Source organism: Heterodontus francisci, chromosome 41 (genome assembly GCF_036365525.1).
Source record: "Heterodontus francisci isolate sHetFra1 chromosome 41, sHetFra1.hap1, whole genome shotgun sequence".
Lineage (NCBI taxonomy): Eukaryota > Metazoa > Chordata > Chondrichthyes > Heterodontiformes > Heterodontidae > Heterodontus > Heterodontus francisci.
This window is the reverse complement of record NC_090411.1, coordinates 19,002,681-19,022,778: the sequence shown is the minus strand read 5'-3', so window position 1 is coordinate 19,022,778 and position 20,098 is coordinate 19,002,681. Positions and strand designations below refer to the sequence as shown.

At 45.1% G+C, this 20,098-nt stretch overlaps 1 protein-coding gene across 1 annotated transcript in view; it reads right to left on the bottom strand.

Annotated features, from left to right (window-relative positions):
• Nucleotides 1-20,098, bottom strand: part of LOC137353290 (ankyrin repeat and fibronectin type-III domain-containing protein 1-like) — a 125,268-nt gene that overhangs the window by 31,391 nt on the left and 73,779 nt on the right. The window contains exons 6-11 of the mRNA XM_068019402.1: nt 19,538-19,651; nt 13,022-13,119; nt 6,426-6,516; nt 5,265-5,372; nt 2,976-3,075; nt 1,243-1,375 (exon numbers count right to left, since the gene is read on the bottom strand). Coding sequence (XP_067875503.1) covers nt 1,243-1,375; nt 2,976-3,075; nt 5,265-5,372; nt 6,426-6,516; nt 13,022-13,119; nt 19,538-19,651 — 644 coding nt within the window. The remainder of the gene's footprint in view (nt 1-1,242; nt 1,376-2,975; nt 3,076-5,264; nt 5,373-6,425; nt 6,517-13,021; nt 13,120-19,537; nt 19,652-20,098) is intronic.

The window sequence follows — 20,098 nt, the reverse complement described above, 5'->3', positions numbered from 1 at the left end:
ATTCTTTTAGTGAAATATATTTCTCCTGAACGCTATCAATCACCTTTTAAAAAAATATTTCCCACTGCTGTTCTATCTCTTTGTCGATATTTTTTCCAGTTTATCTTCCCTAGTTCCATCCTCATCCCATCAAAATTTGTTTCTTTCCGATCCATTACTTTGGTCTTTATCTTGCTTATGTCTTTCGCAATCATTATCTTAAACCTTATTATATTGTGATCTCTAATGCCTAGATGCTCCATTATGCCTACTTTTCTTATCTGCTCTGGTTCATTTCCTATTACTAGATCCAGCAGTGATTCCTTCCTTGTTGGGCTTTGTGCATACTGGGTAAGAAAGGAGTCCTGTACACACTATAAATACTCCATTCCTTTTTCCCCTTTCACTATGTTTTCTTGCCAGTGTATCTGGGGGCATTTGGAATCTCCCACGATTATTATCCTTTGTCTTTTACTAATTTCATAGATTTGCCTACATATTTGTTTCTCCACTCCTCTTCTACTATTAGATGGACTATAGTAAACCCCTATTAGCATGATCGATCCCTTCCTATGGTTTATCTCAAAACATATGGGCTGGAACTTTATGCCCCCCTGGGAGCAGGCTGGCAGGTGAGGAGGGAAGGGAGGTGTACAATTGGGAGCAATAGTAGGGGGCTAACTGGGGTATTTTACCAGTGGTGGGGTAGGTGTCGGGCGGCCTGCCCACCCTTCGGCCAAATGAGGCCCTTCAGCGGATAATTAATGGCCATTTAAGGGCCTCTTCCCACCGCCACTGGTATTTTACTAGCAGTGGGGGGATGCCCATGCCATGTTGTGAGGCTGCCAGGCTTGGAGTGGAGGGGGGGGGGGGGGGGGAGGGGGTCCTGTTCATGTGCCCTGTGCCCCATGGACGGACCACCCCACCCCCCCCCCCCCACCCCCACCCCACAAGGCCCCGGCAAGCCTGCCCCACTTACCTGAACTCTGGGCCTTCATCAATGGCTGGATCACAAACCTCCGCTCCTGGTGGTGCTACGAGGATTGAAGAGCTGCCGGCCCTCTGATTGGCCGGCAGCTCTTGGAGGCAGCTCATTCTGCCTCATGGGGGCGGAAGTCACGGCCTCAGGTAACCAATTGCCTGAGCCACGCAAAATTGCCCAGAATTGCTCTAGTGTCCTATAGCATCCTAACACATTGATACACTGATGGAGGGGTCTGGCCTTGTCTTTTGTCCTCAGTAAGTGACAGAGCAGCTTCATACCTTAGAGAACCAGAGGAATTCCTGCGTGTCAGAGCCAGAGCAAGAGCTGTCAATCTCAACAATCGGGAGTTGATCCTCGCTCGTGACCAGAATATTTTCCTTGTAGAAGAAAATGGCAGCTATGTACACACCCCTGAACAAATAAAGGAAAGGAGTTTAAAAAAAACCTGGGCTTTGCCAGCTCGTAACACCAGATCAGAGCCAGACAACTTCCGAGAGTAAACTTAGGTGGGCTGTTGACCTGAGATTTAAAAAAATTGATCCTCCATTGACAGCGTGACCTAGATAGTTATTGCCACCACTCACCTCCTACAGGCATAAAATAGCTATCTAAACATTAATATGGCAGGAGGCATATGCACATGCATTCCAGGACTCAAAATTGAAGCCCTTTGCAGGCCCACTTTCCGGAAACTGGGTTGTGCTGAACAGCCACAAAGGGACTGAGAGCCCTAGCAAAAATGTAATACTTACCTGAATGTGGAGCTAGGAGGAGCAGAAATGCAGGAGTGCTCTTCCCAACTTCACAGCATTCCCCTGCCCCCCAACCCTGGCTCCCCCGATCGCCCCCTCGCACCCGATTGCTCCCTCCCTCATTCGCCCCTCTCCCTCGATTTCTCACTCCCTTGATCGCCCCATCTTTCTCCAGCATTCCAATTCTCCTGATTGCCCTCCCCAAATTGTCTCACCCTCTCGCTCTCTCAATCTTCCCTTGCCTTTCGATCTCCCCCACCACCACTCACTGAGGGATGCTGTATGCTACCTGAAATTTGCATCCTCTTCACTGGCCAATTGCCAGGGGTCCTGCAGCAGGCATCTGTAGATTGTCAGTCTATTTTAAAAGAAGCCCAATATCAGGTGTACCTTGGGCCTACCTGTTCCAGCACAGCAATCGATCCCTTCAGCCAGTTCACATCAGCAGGCCCACGCTATCCAATTTCACCCGCAGTTATCACAAGAACATAAGAAATAGGAGCTGGAATCAACCATTCAGCCCCTCGAGCCTACTCCACCATTCAATATGATCATGGCTGATCTTCTACCTCAAATGCACTTTCCTGCCCAATTCCCACATCCCTCGATAGTGTCCAAAAATCTACTGACCTCCATCTAGAACATACTCAATGACTGAGCACTTAGGGGTCATTTTAATGTCACTCATCAGGCAGGAAACCCATGGGATCAGGGGGAACTCGAGTTTAACATCCCACTCAATAATATTACTCTCCATTCAGGTGGGTAAAACCAACATGGCACCTGATGCTGTCAGTTACGGTTAAAAATTGCTTCATTTATCTTTGGGACTGGCTCTCAATCCATTCCAGAGAGATAGGATGAAAATCCCTCTCTCTCTGTTGGTTATACGGGTCTCCTTGTGAAATATGCTCAGGTGAATCTCCATCCAGTTCACACTGAGAGCAAAACCCACAGAATGAAATTAGTGATACGTTAGAAGAAAATGCTCTTGTTTTATTTCTTATTTGTTGCCTTATTTTTAGAATTGACTGCAGTTAGTAACTGAAAGCCCTGTCTCACTGCACGCACTCACTTGAAGCCTCAAGCTGCTGCTCCACTCCACCCCCCACCCAACACCCAGTTTCTCAACCCACATCCCCCAACTCCTTATTCCATTCATCCAATTCCTCACCCTGTTTCTCTATCATTCCCCTGATGGAAACCCTTGAGAACAGTGCATCAGCTGTGCTGCAGATGAGGGTAGCAACCACACTCACCTCTGCAGGGTCTTGACAAACTTGCTTGTGTTTTGGAAGAGGTACTTGAGGCTGCGAGAGACCGAGAGCTTCTTACTAGGTGTGTGAACCGTGCATGTTTCTGGAAAAGACCACGTGACAGTTTAGCCTGGGATTCCTTGTCAGTACTCGTACAACTTGGTCAAATATTTCAAGAAAGAGCTGGAAGAATATCTGATTGGGAACAGGTCTGGAGGATGTAGGGATTACTGTCGACAGATATCAGAGAATCATAGGACATTAGAGCACAGAAGCAATCAGCCGTCTGGTCTAATCTCACTCACACATGAATGATGATCGCTATGCTGGGAATGTAGGGGGTGTCGGAACAGGGAATAATCTTTCTTTTGTTATGACCAGGTGAGAAAGAGGTCTAGGGGTTCCCTTTCCTGGTCTTACCGTAACAGGGTTTAATTTTAAACACACTGTTTTTAGCTCCCCCTTGGTGAATCCTTGTTCACCACTTTCCAATTATAAGGCAAAGAAACCAGCACAAGCAGGTTTTCATAGGTTTAAAGAAGAAAAGTTGAAATTTATTGAACTTAAACTCTAACTCGGTTAACGCCTACGGATACACGCTGCGCCCCACGCTAGCATGCATACGCCATACACACATGCAAATAGAGACAGAAAAGAGCAGAAGAAAGAAATAAAGTGGAAAAGTTTGAGGCAATATCTGAAGAGTTGTTGTTACGGTTCTTCGAGCTGACTGTAGAGTCCTTGATTGTAGGTAGATCTTGCTTTTCACTGGGGCCCAGTATTCTTCTTAAATCTTGTTCGCTGTAGGAAACTGTTCTCTCTTGGGGTTCATTGTGTCTTCAGTGGATTCAGAGGCTTGTGAGAGAGAGATGGGAGCAAACAGGAGAGATCTTCTCAGTCCAGGAGCAAACAGACTTTCTGCCCAAACTGTTTGTGCAAATTCAAAAAACTCAGGTTGCCCAGCAGGTTCGTCAAGTGACTAAAGTAGTTTGGCCACGTCTGTTTGTGTATTCCTCCATCTTAGCAGTCAACCTGGAATGCGAGCTTCCCCACCTTCAATGTCTGGTGATCAAAAGTCTATTGTGGGTTGAATGTCAGGGAATGGCTGCTTTGTCCTTCCAAACACTGTCTGTTAAAATGTAAATGTCTTTTCCAGCCACGGCTGATCTGTTTAACAAGTCCTTTCTTCACTCCAGTAACAGTTTAAAATCAATGTTCATGACAAAATTGATGAGCCTCATTCTTGGCAGGTGGGGGCCTAGCATGACACTTTAAAAGAGTTAATTTTGTTTTCTTCCCCTACTTCCCACCACCAATTACCTAGAAAGTAAAGCACAGAAATGGGCCATTCTCCCCAGCTGGTCTGTGCTGATGTTTATGCTCTACATGAGCCTCCTCCCACCCGACTCTAACTCACCCTATCAACATATCCTTCTATTTCTTTCTCCCTCATGTACTTATCTTGCTTCCTCTTACATGGATTTATGCTATTTGCCTCAACTACTCCTTGTGGCAGCAATTTTCATATTTTAACTATTCTCTGGGCAAAAAATTTCTCCTGAATTCCCTATTGGTTTTATTAGTGCCTATTTTGTATTTATAGCCACTAGTTTTGGACTTCTCCACCTCAAGTGGAAACACCTTCTCTATGTCTACCCTATCAAACATAATTTTAAAGACCTCTGTTAGGCCATCCTTCAGAGTGCTCTTTTCTAGAGAAAAGAGTCCCAGCCAGTTCAATCTTTCCAGATAATTACAACCGCTCAGTTATCCTTGTAAATACAGAGCCCTCTATTAATTTTCTTCCTTCCTCTTCGGTAAGATTTTGTCTCAGACAGAGAACAGTTTCATGAGCGTTGATTCGCTTGTGGAACATCATTCTAGCGCCATTTTTCATCGACAGGTACAGGTGTCCATAGGCCAATCAACTGTGTGGGCCAGCATTGATCAACTCGATTATGTCCTCACCTGACATTGCTTCTCACAGGGGACCAGTGGTAGCATTCCAATTTCTGGCCTGGCGTAGGCCGGAGGTCAAACCTGGGATTTTCCTAATCAGTGCCACGTGGTTCAGTATTCTTACCAAATAAACTCCCAGGAGGGAAAAATATCATTTTCTGCAGGAACTAACTGTCCAGTGAATCCAACTGTACATAGCTGCTGTTGTGTAAATGTTTTACTATGTACCAATATAACATCCATTCAGCCTCCTTACATCAGGTTATCACTGATGTTATGCAAGGGGGTTAGACCATGAATATGAATGAAGTTTAGATTCTCGTATGCACTGACCCAAGAAGAAGTTCCGATGCCGTGGAGCCTTGGCTTGCTCCAGAAGCTGCTGCACTGCTCGGCCTTGGTCCTTCTGCCTCAGCTTAATTTCAGTGCACTCCTTCCAACCTGCGTGAGGGTCAGAGGACAGAGACCATTTTTAAACATCCATAATTCTCCTAAGTAGCAAAAATTCTTCTCAGTTTTTAGAATAGATACTTTGGGGGCAATATTGACTTTGGACAATAGTGTAAATCAGGGGAATGGGGAATCCATTGTCCACTACACAACTCTCCCGATTTTCATCTCCATTGACTGATGTATAACAGGCGGCTGATTCGAAATCACAGGTTCTATACGATCACCCAGAGTCAAAATTACATCCTTTTTCCTTATGCTTTTTTAAATCAATGGATTTTTTTCTGCTTCTTATCAGAAGTCAAAATAGAAAATGTTGTGCCTTTTAGCACTAGTGTCAGCATCAAGCACTTCAACATCGGGGATAGTATGGGTAGAAGCAGAGTAAAACTCCTCTGCCTCAGCAACCTATTTCCTATACAAGACACCCATGTGAACTGCAGCAGACTGACAATTACTGTTGAACTCTAATGGTGTTTTGTGTTATGGACTTACAGGGGGTGATTTTTGGCGACTCTTTTGGGCATTAAAGAGCCTCCAAGGTGGCCAAGCTGGGGTCTTAAGCTGAAACACCTGTTTCCCACTCCAGATCACTATCCCTAACTGGAAAGTACAATTATATGGATGTTGGGTGAAGATAAGACTGGCTCCACAGCTCATGATCGCCATTTCTGTTCCCCGCTCCCTCCTGCGATCACCACATTCAGTGCACGAGGATGAATGAGTTCCTCACATGTGCACAGTTTGGACCGCAGTGATGACTTTGGTGCTTGGTTGCTTTGTCAAGAGACACTCCAAATCCCTCATGCCCTGGCCGACCCTGGTCCTTCAATCAACACCCAAAACAGATTTTCTGCCCATTATCACATTGCTATTTGTGGGAGCTCGGCTGTATGCAAATTGGCTGCCGCATTTCCTACATTACAACAGTGACTGTACTTCATTGGCTGTAAAGTGCTTTGGAACATCCTGAGGTCGTAAAAGGTGCCATGTAAATGCAAACTTTCTTTCTGAGGTTAATCAACAATAATTGCAATCACTTACTGGATGGAGCAGCATAGGGAGGAGTTGATACCTTTGGTGGCCCCCAACCTTTCACGTTGTAAGCTGAAACACGCACATGGTAGAGAGCTCCCTGAGGACAAGAGACAACAGAGTAAAAGTTATGCGACTTCCATTCAGTATTTATGCAATGATTTAAGCTGGGGCTGCAATTTGGGCACTAATTCAGTGTCCATGGGGGTGGGAGGGAAAAGATAACCTGTCAAGGTTCCAGATTCCCATTGATATTTAAAGAGTATTGCTGGGAAGTGTGGGGGTGAGGGGGGGGGGTGGGGTGGCTGGTGGTAGGTGATGGGTTTGGAAGCAAAGTTAGACAAGTTGGGAGGAGGAAAACTGGAGGGGGGAGGAAAATTGGAGCAGGGTGGGAAAAACTATTAAATGAGATATCTTAACCTCTTGAGCAGAGGGGCTCATGTTTCTCCACAGGAGAGAGGAAAATCAGGTGAGTTATTTCAGGCTGTTCTAGCGCTCGACCTAGAGGTCAGTTACAGAATAGCACAGCCAGTGTCCCCTCTCCTTCCTGAAATGGTTCATGGTAATTTGAACAAAATGGAAAAAGAGAAATAAAAATGATCAGAGTACCTTTCAGAACTAGAATGAGACCAAAACATTGGGAGTACATAAGTTACTGGAAAGATGAGTCTTAGGCTGAAAGGCCTTTCTTATGACTGCAGAAAGTAGCCACTGGTATGGATAATATAAACTCAAATGTTGCTTCAGGGTAAATCAAGCCAATAGGACCATGGGAGATGAGTTTAAATTAGTGAGAAGTATTTTAAAGCAGAAAAAAGGGTGGGGAAGGGGAAGGGGAAGGGCAGATCCTGCCGAAGTGTTTGGATTCGCCCACCCGTGACCGTCACACTGACTCCCTCAAAGTTCATGAGGTCAGGAGACGTCCCTTAATTTAAATAGTAGGTATCTAATTGGGCTCCCAATACTGCAATGCTTCAAGTTTGATATTCACATCTTTGTTTTCATATCCCTCCTTATCCTTGTAACCTCCTTCAGCTCTACAACCCTCAGATATCTGCACTCCCCCAATTCTAGCCTCTTGTGCATCCCTGATTTTCATCGCTTTCAGCCATGCCTTCAGCTGCCTGGACCCTAAGCTTTGGAATTCCCTCCAGAAACTTCTTTGCCTATCTATATCACTCTCCTCCTTCAAGACCCTCCTCTTTGACCAAGCTTTTGGTCACCTGTCCTAATATCTCCTTATCTGGTCTGGTGTCAAATTTTGTTTGCTAATTGCTCCTGTTAAGTGCCTTGGCGCATTTCACCACATTAAAGGTGCATTATAAATGCAAATTGTTGTTGTTGTATCTCACTCACCTGCCAGACTGGGGAGACCTGGAATCCCAGTATATGTTGGCTGCTATATTTTGGAGGATGTATTGGATCATCCACACCAACAATATTTTAATAATTCCTCCAGTTTAACATCTACATGACCACAGCCTGAACTCCGAAGTGGGGCCACAGCACAACCAGGCCCGAGGCTGTCACCCCTCATTCTTTTGGGTGTACCCACCACCAATACTTACTGGCGTTTTCCAGTGCAGGTTTTGGGAGTTCCTGAACCCCAGGCCCATCCATTCTTGTGCCAGGGCTTTGTCTGGGCCAGGTGGAGGCCAAAAAGGATCTCTGACATTAGGCCAGGATCCCATTTCAATGTTTGGCTCTTCTCTCAGAAGGGCTACAGATGTTCAACTCTAATGTCTTTACGAGGTAAAGTCTAAGGTGCTAGGTGCAAGGCTGTCTGATTAGCAATACTGGACAAATTTACTTCTGTAGGCTGAATGGCCTTTGCTTATTCTTGAGTTTTCTTAAATTTGAAGTATAGGCCTTCAACTACTTATACGAATGTAAGATATAGCAACAGGAATAGACCATACGGTCCCTCGAGCCTGCTCCACCATTTAATAAAATCATGGCTGATCTTCCATCTCAACACTTTCTCATCCTATCCCCATATCCATTGATGGTCTTAGTGCCCAAAATTCTGTCGATCTCAGTCTTGAATATACTCAAGGACTGAGCATCCGCAGCTCTCTGGCATAACAGCCTGATGGATTGACAAAAAGCGTGAGAAAGGGAGACAAACATCAACAAAGCAGAGATTAGACTTTATCAGAAATCCTAGGTAAAAGGGCAAATCCCACAGAAATGCACAGAAGTTACAACATCCAAACAGGCCATTTGGGCCAATCAGTCTGTCAGTGCTTAACACCCCCACCCCATGTGACTCACGTTCACTCATCCTGTTCCTGTATCCCTTCATCTCCTTTCTCCTTCTCCCATCAATCCAATCTCATCCTGAATTGTTTCTGCCTCAGCTGTTAACCACACAGCTCACTGAGTAAAGATGTTTCTCCTGCTCTCTGATCGCAAAGATCAGGAGGGGAGATAAAGGCCTTGATAATAACCTTCCCCATGATGAGCAGGAGAGTGTTGGGCTGGGGGGGGTGGTGGGGGAAATCAAAAATTTTAGACAAGGAACACATCTGCAACCCACCATTTTTACAGTGAGGGGCTGCACGGTGCGCAAGTGTCCTGTCTTGGAGAGGACAGCAATTCTCATTGCTGGCCGGGTTTTCCAAGACTCAGGAAATCTGGCAGTGAAATGCCAGCTCCAGAAGGTGACTGCTTTTCAAAGCACTCCTGGTAAGCCAGGAACAGCAGGAGTGCTCCCCTACCAGCCCCACCCAACCCTCAGAAACCTCAAGGAGGTTTTTGGCCTTGCCTTCTGCCATTTGCAGTTTCTCCTCTCTGCTGTGATCAGCCTTCCCTCCCCACACCAAGCCAAAACCATTCCCAAATTAAATAAAATCACTTCTGTGACCTTTACAAGTATGTACTGTGACAAAGAATGGGGTAATTACAAGGCAGTGGCTTCAGCTCCAGATGAGTGCTGTAATATAAGCTTTTTATGTCCATTTTCTGCTATCCTTTGTTCTCTCCTGAAGGCCTTTCATTGTACACTTCAGGGTTTTTTCTGCCCTTAGGCCTTACTTCTGTAGTCAGGAGCAGCAACACTGTGTTATTTTCCCCATTTGGATGCAAAGGCACTGAAGATCAAGTATAGCCCCCCATTATTAACTAGAAATCTCCCACCAAAACTGTCCAGATGAAGCTCACACTAAAAACCCCAACACAACAGGGATATCTCAAGGCTATAATCTTATCTCCAGGCTCTGATAGCCATTATATCTTTGGATCACATTGTCTGGACTTCCAGATGCAGCTACAGCCTTGCAATTCCTATGAGTCACTGACAGCTCTGCGTATAACGAATGTATGTGAGTGTTTGAAAAACAATGTGTCAGATAAAACACACCAGGAAAGCTTGCGAATTTGATCAATGTCACCGAGATTCATAGATATGCTGCCGCCACAAAATCAACAAAACCAAACTGCGTGTCCGATACAAACTAAGTGCCACAGCTGATTTGTTTTTACCACTTTATGTCCATGGCGTTAACTCAAGTTCATGGCTTGACAGGTGGCACCTTAACACAATGGTAACTCTTCATTCATTAACCTAGGCTTTTTTTTAATTCATTATGTGATGTGGGCATCGCTGGCTAGGCCAGCATTTATTGCCCATCCCTAATTGCCCTTAAGAAGGTGGTGGTGGGCTGTCTTCTTGAACCGCTGCAGTCCATCTGGTGTAGGTACACCCACAGTGCTGTTAGGGAGGGAGTTCCAGGTTTTTGACTCAGTGACAGTGAATGAACGGTGATATTTTTCCAAGTCAGGTTGGTGGTGTTCCCATGCATTTGTTGCCCTTGTCCTTATAGGTGGTAGAGGTCGCAGGTTTGGAAGGTGCTCTTGAAGGATCCTTGGTGAGTTGCTGCAGTGCATCTTGTAGATGGTACACACTGCTGCCACTGTGCATTGGTGGTGGAGGGAGTGAATGTTTAAGGTGTCAATCAAGTGGGCTGCTTTGTCCTTTGTTGAGCTTCTTGAGTGTTGTTGGAGCTGCACTAATTCAGGCAAGTGGAGAATATTCTGCTGCACGGCTGATTTGTACCTTGTAGATGATGGTCAGGCTTTGGGGAGTCAGAAAATGAGTAATTCGCCACAGAATTCCCAGTCTCTAATCTACGCTTGTAGCCACAGTGGGCTGAACTTTGTTGAGGTCCCGACGTCGGGAACTGTGGCAGGGGGGCCAGAAGATTGTTCCGGCGGCGGCCTGCCATGGACCGCGACACTGGGAGTGCCGGGCCCGATCTTCATATGTAAGTGTTATTGGGGAGGGGAAGGAGTGATTTTTTTTGCGTTGTACTGGAGGGGGGTGAGGGGGGGGTATGGCTTTAAATATTAAAATTTAGCTGCATGTCTGGCTGCCTTTTAAAAATGGCACCAACGCCTACACAGAGGCAGATGACGCGTTGCAGGCATCAGAGAGCCCGCCCCCACCATGTGATTGGGGAGGGTGGCCCGACTGGAGTATTATCCTGAATGGCGGCATGGCAGCGCCGGGCCTGCACTTGCAAGACGCCATTTCTTTCACCCGATGCCGCTCCCGGTGGCAGGAGAATAAAATCCAGCCCAGTATGTGGCTGGTCCAGTTACATTTCTGGTCAATGGTGACCCCAGGATGTTGATAGTGGGGGATTCAGCGATGGTAATGCCATTGAATGTCAAGGGGAAATGGTTAGATTCTCTCTTGTTGGAGATGGTCATTGCCTTGCACTTGTATGGCACAAATGTTACTTGCCACTTATCAGCCCAAACTTGAATGTTGTCCAGATCTTGCTGCATGCGGGCACGGACTGAGGAGCTATGAATGGGACTGAACACTGTTCAATCACCAGCGAATCTCCCAACTTCTGGCCTTATGATGCAGCGAAGATCTTTGATGAAGCAGCTGAAGAAGGATAGGCCTAGGACACAGCCCTGAGTAACTCCTAAAAAATGTCTTGGGGCTGAGATGATTGATCTCCAACAACCACAACCATCTTCCTTTGAGCTAGGTATGATTCCAGCCAGTTCAGAGCTTTCCCCCTGATTCCCATTGATTTCAATTTCACTAGGGCTCCTTGATGCCACACTCAGTCAAATGCTGCCTTGATGTTAAGGGCAGTCAATCTAATCTCACCTCTGGAATTCAGCTCTTTTGTCCATGTTTGGACCAAGGCTGTGATGAGGTCTGAAATAAGTGGTCTGCTATTATCAGTAAGATTACATGTTACATGGAGATTACAACATGGAAACAGGTCTTTTGGCCCAACCTGGGCGGCACAGTGGCGCAGTGGTTAGCACCGCAGCCTCACAGCTCCAGGGACCTGGGTTCGATTCCGGGTACTGCCTGTGTGGAGTTTGCAAGTTCTCCCTGTGTCTGCGTGGGTTTTCTCCGGGTGCTCCGGTTTCCTCCCACAAGCCAAAAGACTTGCAGGTTGATAGGTAAATTGGCCATTATAAATTGTCACTAGTATAGGTAGGTGGTAGGGAAATATAGGGACAGGTGGGGATGTTTGGTAGGAATATGGGATTAGTGTAGGATTAGTATAAATGGGTGGTTGATGTTCGGCACAGACTCGGTGGGCCGAAGGGCCTGTTTCAGTGCTGTATCTCTAATCTAATCTAATCTAATCATATCCATGCTGGGGTTTATGCTCCACACAAGCAGTTGTCTAATCCCATGTGCCAATTATGTTCACATATTCCTTTATCCTTCTTTCAACCATCTATCATCCCTACTCTATAATGTTGACCTGGTCTCTACTTCAATCACTGACTCTGGTCATGCATTCCACATTTTCAGAACCCTCTGCATAAAAATATTCCTCCTATGTCCTAAATTTCTCACATTTAATCTTATATCCATGTCCCCTCATTCCAGCCCAGTGCTGGCCAAGCCCCTACAGCCACATGTGACTTAAAGGGAATCCAGATGTGGTTAATTGCATTTTTAATCTCCAAATAAAAATAAATAATAGTCACTATTGTTGGGCATGTTATCTCAATATTTACATTCACATAGCATGAGCGTGCGTACTTTTGTGCACTTGTTGGTAAAATGTTAAGATGAAAAGGAGAGTGCTCGAGTGTCTTTTGATTGTTGTTTGACTTATCTTGTCTGCTGTCTTTTTTTTATAATATTGGCAGTGACTTAAATAAACTCAGTAAAACTAAAACTGAACCATCGGGAAAACTTGCATATGTTTACACATCTATTCATATTAAAAATCATGGATATTGCACACATTTCTTCAAAGTGCCACACTCAACTCTCACACTTCAGATATCATCGTCCAACATATCCTCTGACCACGAGTGATGTAACACTGAATTTGTGAGTAGATTTTTAAATATATACACAAACAATGAGTTTTAGGTTCCAAGGTTGTAGAACAAACAAACATGAAGCTCCAGTTGTTCATTATGGTGATGTGAACGGGAATAAAAGCTAGCCAACCAGATCTCGCTTACTGTGAGGTGAAAGTTTCCATCAATGGATATCCTTCAGGTAGTATGGGATATGAACCTGAATTTACAGTTTCATTATCAACTTTGCTATAAGTAAATGGTAAAAGACCAAACACAAGGCAAGAGTGTATGCTGCTGCCACTAACCGTGTTCAAGTCTTCGATTGCGAACTGCAGTGTCTTCAGATCCTCAACAATAGCAAATCCTACTCTGGATTCAAAGGTTTCAGAGTAACTCCACTCCACTGAAAGAGATGGACACATGAACACTGTCAATCTAGGAAACTATCTTGCTGTCACCACCCCTGTCACCGCAGTGTTCTTCGACTTACTTCATTCTTGTGGTGTCCTATATTTTAGCAAGGTGAATTTTATATTTCTAAACTGAACCAGATAGCTTAGATATCGATTCGAAGTACACAGCCACCCAAAGTATAGGATGAGGAATTATCTTTATACACATGCACGCACATACATGCATACTCACAATCTCTCACACGTGCTCACACTCACAAGCGCACACTCATACACTACATGCTCATACACTACATGCTCATACAACCATGCTCATATACACACAAACACACATCCACAAACAGGAACATATTTACACCCACACAAATATGCTCACACAAATACGCTCACACATGCACACACCCCTATCCCCACCTTTCCACTGTACCATACTCTACTCCCTTAGGGCAAGGATAGTAATATCAGACTGAAAGATTGAGATTGATGCTACTCCACCTTTTAGGAGACATCAGGAGAAAAGGAGTGCTTGGTTATTAGCAGCTAGTTAAGGGTCCCACTGGTCTGCAGGACGAATGGGAGGAGGGCATGAGGACAGGCAGAGCAGCAACAGCCGCTGCAGGGGAGAGGGACGGGGGTGTGACAGGTGTGGACAGGAGGGGGAGGTGGACTCATTCCTATCTCAAGCCACCACTCCTCCTCTGGACCTCCTTCACAGGACCTCCAATGCTGCATCTGAAAACCTGGGCACCCTCTCTTTAGGTCCATGAGATATCCTTCCATGTTGGCTTCTATACCAGCCAGTGCACTCCAAAACTTCGGTGGAAGTGGGTGAATGCAGGCCATATATACTGCTCCAGGAAAACTGTATCTAATCAGAGCTTGATTGCTAAACCTGCAGTTGTCCGTTTGAGCATCTGCAGGCATGTTTAAATCATGATAATTATCAATCAGTCTAAGAATTACATGCTAAATCCAGACTTTCAAACAAGAGTTTCCCACTAGCACAGCACCCATTTAGTGCCTGCTTTCACCCTTTAGTCAAAATAACCCATTGGTATCTGACAGGGTGACATACAGAATAAGAGTGAGAAGAAGCAACTGAGAGAAGAGGAAGAACAATGGAAATAGGCCATTCGGCCCCTCCAGCCTATTCCACCGGTCAATCAGATCATGGCTGACCATGTACCTCAACTCCATTTACCCGCCTTAGCTCCATATCCCTTGATACCTTTACCTATCAGAAATCTATCAATCTCAGTCTTGAAAGCTCCCAGCATCCACAGTCTTGTGGGGGAGAGAATTCCAGATTTTTGCCACCCTGTGAATGAACAAGTACTTCCTGAATGGCCTGGCTCTAATTTTAAAATGTTGTCCCCTTGTTCTTGATTCCCCTACCAGAGGGAATAGTTCTCTGTATCTACCCTATCGAGTCCTCTTAACATTTTAAACTCCCTCATCAGATCATCCCTCAATTGCACTCAAGGAACTATAAGGTAAGTTTATGCAACCTGTCCTCATAATTTAACCTTCTAACCCCTGGTATCATTCTGGTGAATTCTGGCACGCACCTACAAAGCAAAATCATGTGGTGGGCAGCACAGAGCAGCTGCAATTGATGAAATATAGAGGGTTCTCATTCAGGAACTTCAGTAAAATACAGTTTCAGCCAGGGATTCCTGCTCTTTGAAAGTTCATTGCTCGTTATCATTGCTTGGCAGAGTTTATAGAGCAGGATATTGAGATACCTACTTGAAGAGAGTATTTATCCCATTCTCGATGCAGAGGTGCACAGCTGATTAAACAGATCACCTGAGGCTGCCTGGAATGACTTGGTGGCATATAAATTTAGGATTCTGATCACTTTTACAGCCACTGATAAGTGGGCTGAGAGTCCGCAACCCCTGCAATAGACTCCCATGGGAACCATAACCTTTTAATACAGCCTCGTGGAACTGATAAGACCTGTGGAAAGCATACTGATAGGTAGAGTGCAGGGTTCTTCTATGGTGCAGCACTCTTTTTATTTCTAACCTCTCCTCCAGTCCTCATAATCCTTTTTCTTATAGCTCAGGAACAAGAATATTCCTATAGGGAAATCCAATCCTTGCCCTGAAATGTTACAAATGGGTTTTTTGTACTCTTGTTAAATTTAGCCCTATTAAATGCCTGAGATGCTCCCAAGATCACAGTCTCTCATTGAGACTGCAGGTTTACATCAATGCCTTTGCTCTGCTCTCCCCACTGCTGCCATTGGCCTTCCCAGCAGCATTTTTTGGGTTAAATTATAAGGACAGATTGTATAGACTAGGTGGCTAGATGGAGTTAAGTTACAGATCGGTCATGATCTAATTGACTATTGGAACAGGCTCGAGAGGCTGAATGGCCTCTATTCTTACCCCTATTCTTATATTTCTGTGTTGCTATGTCTACAATGATGTTAATTGCATGGGTGCAAACCAAGGAAAATAGCAGCATCAAGCAAACCCGGCCCACTCATAGCCATTTACATATGATGAGTTGTGAAGCCTCACTTCCTGACGAAAGTTATGAAGGGCTCTTTTTGGGACGCAGTTTCAATGGGACAACTCACCACCATATTTTCCCTCAATTACTGCCTCCCCACTGGCCTTTTGTGGTTGGGTTTAGGGAGGAAAACTTGCTCCCTGTTCTCTTTGTTTTGAAGAAGAAGCAGTTCAGTCACCCTGTAGTTTCTTGATACTGTAGAACCTGTTGCCTTTGAACAGCACCCGAGCAATAGCCATTGGCTTACATAGAATTATATAGAATGCACAGTAGAAACAGGCCATTTAGCCTAACTGGTCTGTGCTGGTGTTAATGTTCCACACTGACCTCCTCCCATCCTACTTCATTTAACCCTATCAGCATAACAAAGAACAGTACAGCACAGGAACAGGCCATTCGGCTCTCCAAGCCTGCGCCAATCTTGATGCCTGTCTAAACTAAAACCTTCTGCACTTCCGGGGACCGTATCCCTCTATTCCCATCCTATTCATGTATTTGTCAAGATGCCTCTTAAACGTCGCTATCGTACCTGCTTCCACCACCTCCCCCAGCAGCAAGTTCCAGGCACTCACCACCCTCTGTGTAAAGAACTTGCCTCGCACATCCTCTCTAATCTTTGCTCCTTGCACCTTAAACCTATGTACCCTAGTAACTGACTCTTCCACCCTGGGAAATAGCTTCTGACTATCCACTCTGTCCATGCCACTCATAACTTTGGAAACCTCTATCATGTTGCCCCTCCACCTCCGTCGTTCCAGTGAAAACAATCTGAGTTTATCCAACCTCTCCTCATAGCTAATGCTCTCCAGACCAGGCAACATCCTGATAAACCTCTTCTGTACCCTTTCCAAAGCCTCCACATCCTTCTGGTACTGCGGCGACCAGAATTGCACGCAGTATTCCAAGTGTGGCCTAACTAAGGTTCTGTACAGCTGCAGCATGACTTGCCAATTTTTATACTCTATGCCCAGACCGATGAAGGCAAGCATGCCCGTATGCCTTCTTGACTACCTTATCCACCTGCGTTGCCACTTTCAGTGACCTGTGGGCCTGTACACCCAGATCTCTCTGCCTGTCAATACTCCTAAGGGTTCTGCCATTTACTGTATACTTCCCACCTGCATTAGATCTTCCAAAATGCATTAACTCACATTTGTCCGGATTAAACTCTATCTGCCATTCCTCTGCCCAAGTCTCCAACCAATCTATATCCTGCTGCATCCTCTGACAATCCTCATCACTATCCGCAACTTCACCAACCTTTGTGTCGTCCGCAAACTTACGAATCAGACCAGCTACATTTTCCTCCAAATCATTTATATATACTACAAAGAGCAAAGGTCCCAGCACTGATCCCTGCGGAACACCACTAGTCACAGCCCTCCATTCAGAAAAGCACCCTTCCACTGCTACTCTCTGTCTTCTATGACCGAGCCAGTTCTGTATCCATCTTGCCAGCTCACCTTTGATCCCATATGACTTCACCTTTTGTACCAGTCTGCCATGAGGGACCTTGTCAAAGGCTTTACTGAAGTCCATGTAGACAACATCCACTGCCCTTCCTTCATCAATCATCTTCGTCACTTCCTCAAAAAACTCAATCAAGTTAGTGAGACAAGACTTCCCCTTCACAAAACCACGCTGCCTCTCGCTAATAAGTTCGTTTGTTTCCAAATGGGAGTAAATCCTGTCCTGAAGAATCCTCTCTAATAATTTCCCTAGCACTGATGTAAGGCTCACCAGCCTATAATTTCCTGGATTATCCTTGCTACCCTTCTTAAACAAAGGAACAACATTGGCTATTCTCTAGTCCTCTGGGACCTCACCTGTAGCCAATGAGGATACAAAGATTTCTGTCAAGGCCCCAGCAATTTCCTCCCTTGCCTCCCTCAGTATTCTGGGGTAGATCCCATCAGGCCCTGGGGACCTATCTACCTTAATACTTTGCAAGACGCCCAACACCTCCTCCTTTTTGATAACGACATGACCCAGACTATTTACACTCCCTTCCCTAGACTCATCATCCACCAAGTCCTTCTCTTTGGTGAATACTGATGCAAAGTACTCATTTAGTACTTCGCCCATTTCCTCTGGCTCCACACATAGATTTCCTCCTCTGTCCTTGAGTGGGCCAACCCTTTCCCTGGTTACCCTCTTGCTCTTTATATACGTATAAAAAGCCTTGGGATTCTCCTTAATCCTGTTTGCCAATGACTTTTCATGACATCTTTTAGCTCTCCTGACTCCTTCCTACCTTCTTTATATTCCTCAAGGGCTTCGTCAGTTCCCAGCCTTCTAGCCCTTACACATGCTTCCTTTTTCTTTTTGACTAGGCTCACAATATCCCTCGTTATCCAAGGTTCCCGAAACTTGCCAAACTTATCCTTCTACCTCACAGGAACATGCCGGTCCTGGATTCTAATCAACTGACGTTTGAAGGACTCCCACATGTCAGATGTTGATATACCCTCAAACAGCCGCCCCCAATCTAAATTCTTCAGTTCCTGCCTAATATTGTTATAATTAGCCTTCCCCCAATTTAGCACGTTCACTCGAGGACTACTCTTATCCTTATCCACAAGTACCTTAAAACTTACGGAATTATGGTCACTGTTCCCGAAATGCTCCCCTACTGAGACTTCGACCACCTGACTGGGCTCATTCCCCAATACCAGGTCCAGTACGGCCCCTTCCCATAACCTTCTATTCCTTTCGCCCTCATGTGCTTATCTAATTCCCTTAAAGACATCTTTGTTATTCGCCTCAACTACTCCCTGCGGTAGCATGTTCCACATTCTAACCACTCTCTGAGTAAAGAGGTTTCTCCTAAATTCCCTATTGGATTTATTAGTAACTATCTTATATGTATGGCCCCTAGTTTTAGACTCTCCTCAAGTGTAAACATCTCAAAGTCTATGCATCAAACCCTTTCATAATTTTAAAGATCGCTATTAGGTCACTTCTCAGCCTTTTCTTCTCTACAGAAAAGAACACTAGCCTGTTCAGTCTTTCCTGATAGGTATAACCTCTCAGTTTTCTCTTTTGTAAAGAAAAGGAGAAGGAAGCTAAAGAATGTCCACACAGGTCAGTGATTAGGAAATCATATCGCTAAACTCCACGGATGGGTTGAGCTGTTCAGTTGGCTGCTGCCCAAACAGGATGGCAGTTTCTGTAGTAGCAGCATTAATAATTGCTGCTGGTGCTTGTGCTGATGCTAGAAGCATCTGAATAAAAAGACTCATCCCCTGACCTACCCAACAGCTCTTGGTAAAGCTAGCACTGGCAGGATTCATGAAGTAAAGTAACTGTTTGGCTTGCGCTGCTGGGCTTCCTTCAAATTGAATATTTTCTTCTTTCCAAATTTCTCCTCTGAAGGTGGTACACTATTTTTCTGGTACAGTTATACACGTGGTAGGTGCCCTCCAGTCCCTTGACCAAGTCGTGATTTTATTGTGTGACCCTAGACAGGGACTGTGAGCAGGCTTTCTGGCCACTGGGGGAGAGATCACAACTGAGCACAATCTTGTCCTCACCCAGTGTCCCATACACACATGGGATCACTAGATAACAATTAGAAGCTGCAACTTTAGTCAGTTTTCCCCTCCCTTAAGCAAGGACACTGAAGCCAATTGTAAGGCTGCAAATGACACCGCCCCCCCCCCCCCCCACCCCACCCCACCCCCCCCAGACCCCAGCTGAGATCAGCTAACCCAGTATGGACTATGGCATCTTCCTGGTCTATTATTTAGCTACTCACTGCGTTAACCGGTGCTAGAGATATTAGAGAAAAACACTTCTGCAAAGCCTGCTCATTAATTAAGCAGTTGGCAGCCCTACAATGGACAAGCTGCAGCAGTCACATCTAAAGTAATTATTTCAAATTACCTTTATATTGGGTGATTATCAAAGTGCTGTTCCTTGCTGGTTCCTGGAATGTGACTCGAAGGGATGTACTGCCAATTACTGACAAATACACTTTCTCTGGAGAATCAGGGACATCTGTTGAGAAAAGAGATTAACAGGTCATCCTGTCATTCAGTGTTAAACTGAATTTGCCTGAGACTGTTGACTGTACTGGGAAATAACTGTCTCCCAGGGATGTGTGGTTTATCACAGTTTAATTTAGCTTACATACAGCAATACTGAAACAAACAGTAACATTACAGTAATTACAGGGAATGGAATTGGTGGAGGGTGGAAAATTGGATTAGAAGGGAGGAAAGAGAGAGTAGTAGGTAAGGGCAGTTTCTCTGAGTGGTCGGGAGTGGGTAGTGGTGTCCCACAGGTTTCTGTTATGGGACCACTTCTCTGCACTAAGTCCATCAAGGATCTGGAGCTAAGATGGTGGAATGTGCAAAATAATATCAGTATATAGGAACACAATAATTACGAGATGAGAAAAGACCAAGGTCCATGTAATTTACCAGCCTCTGTACCGGTGGTCAA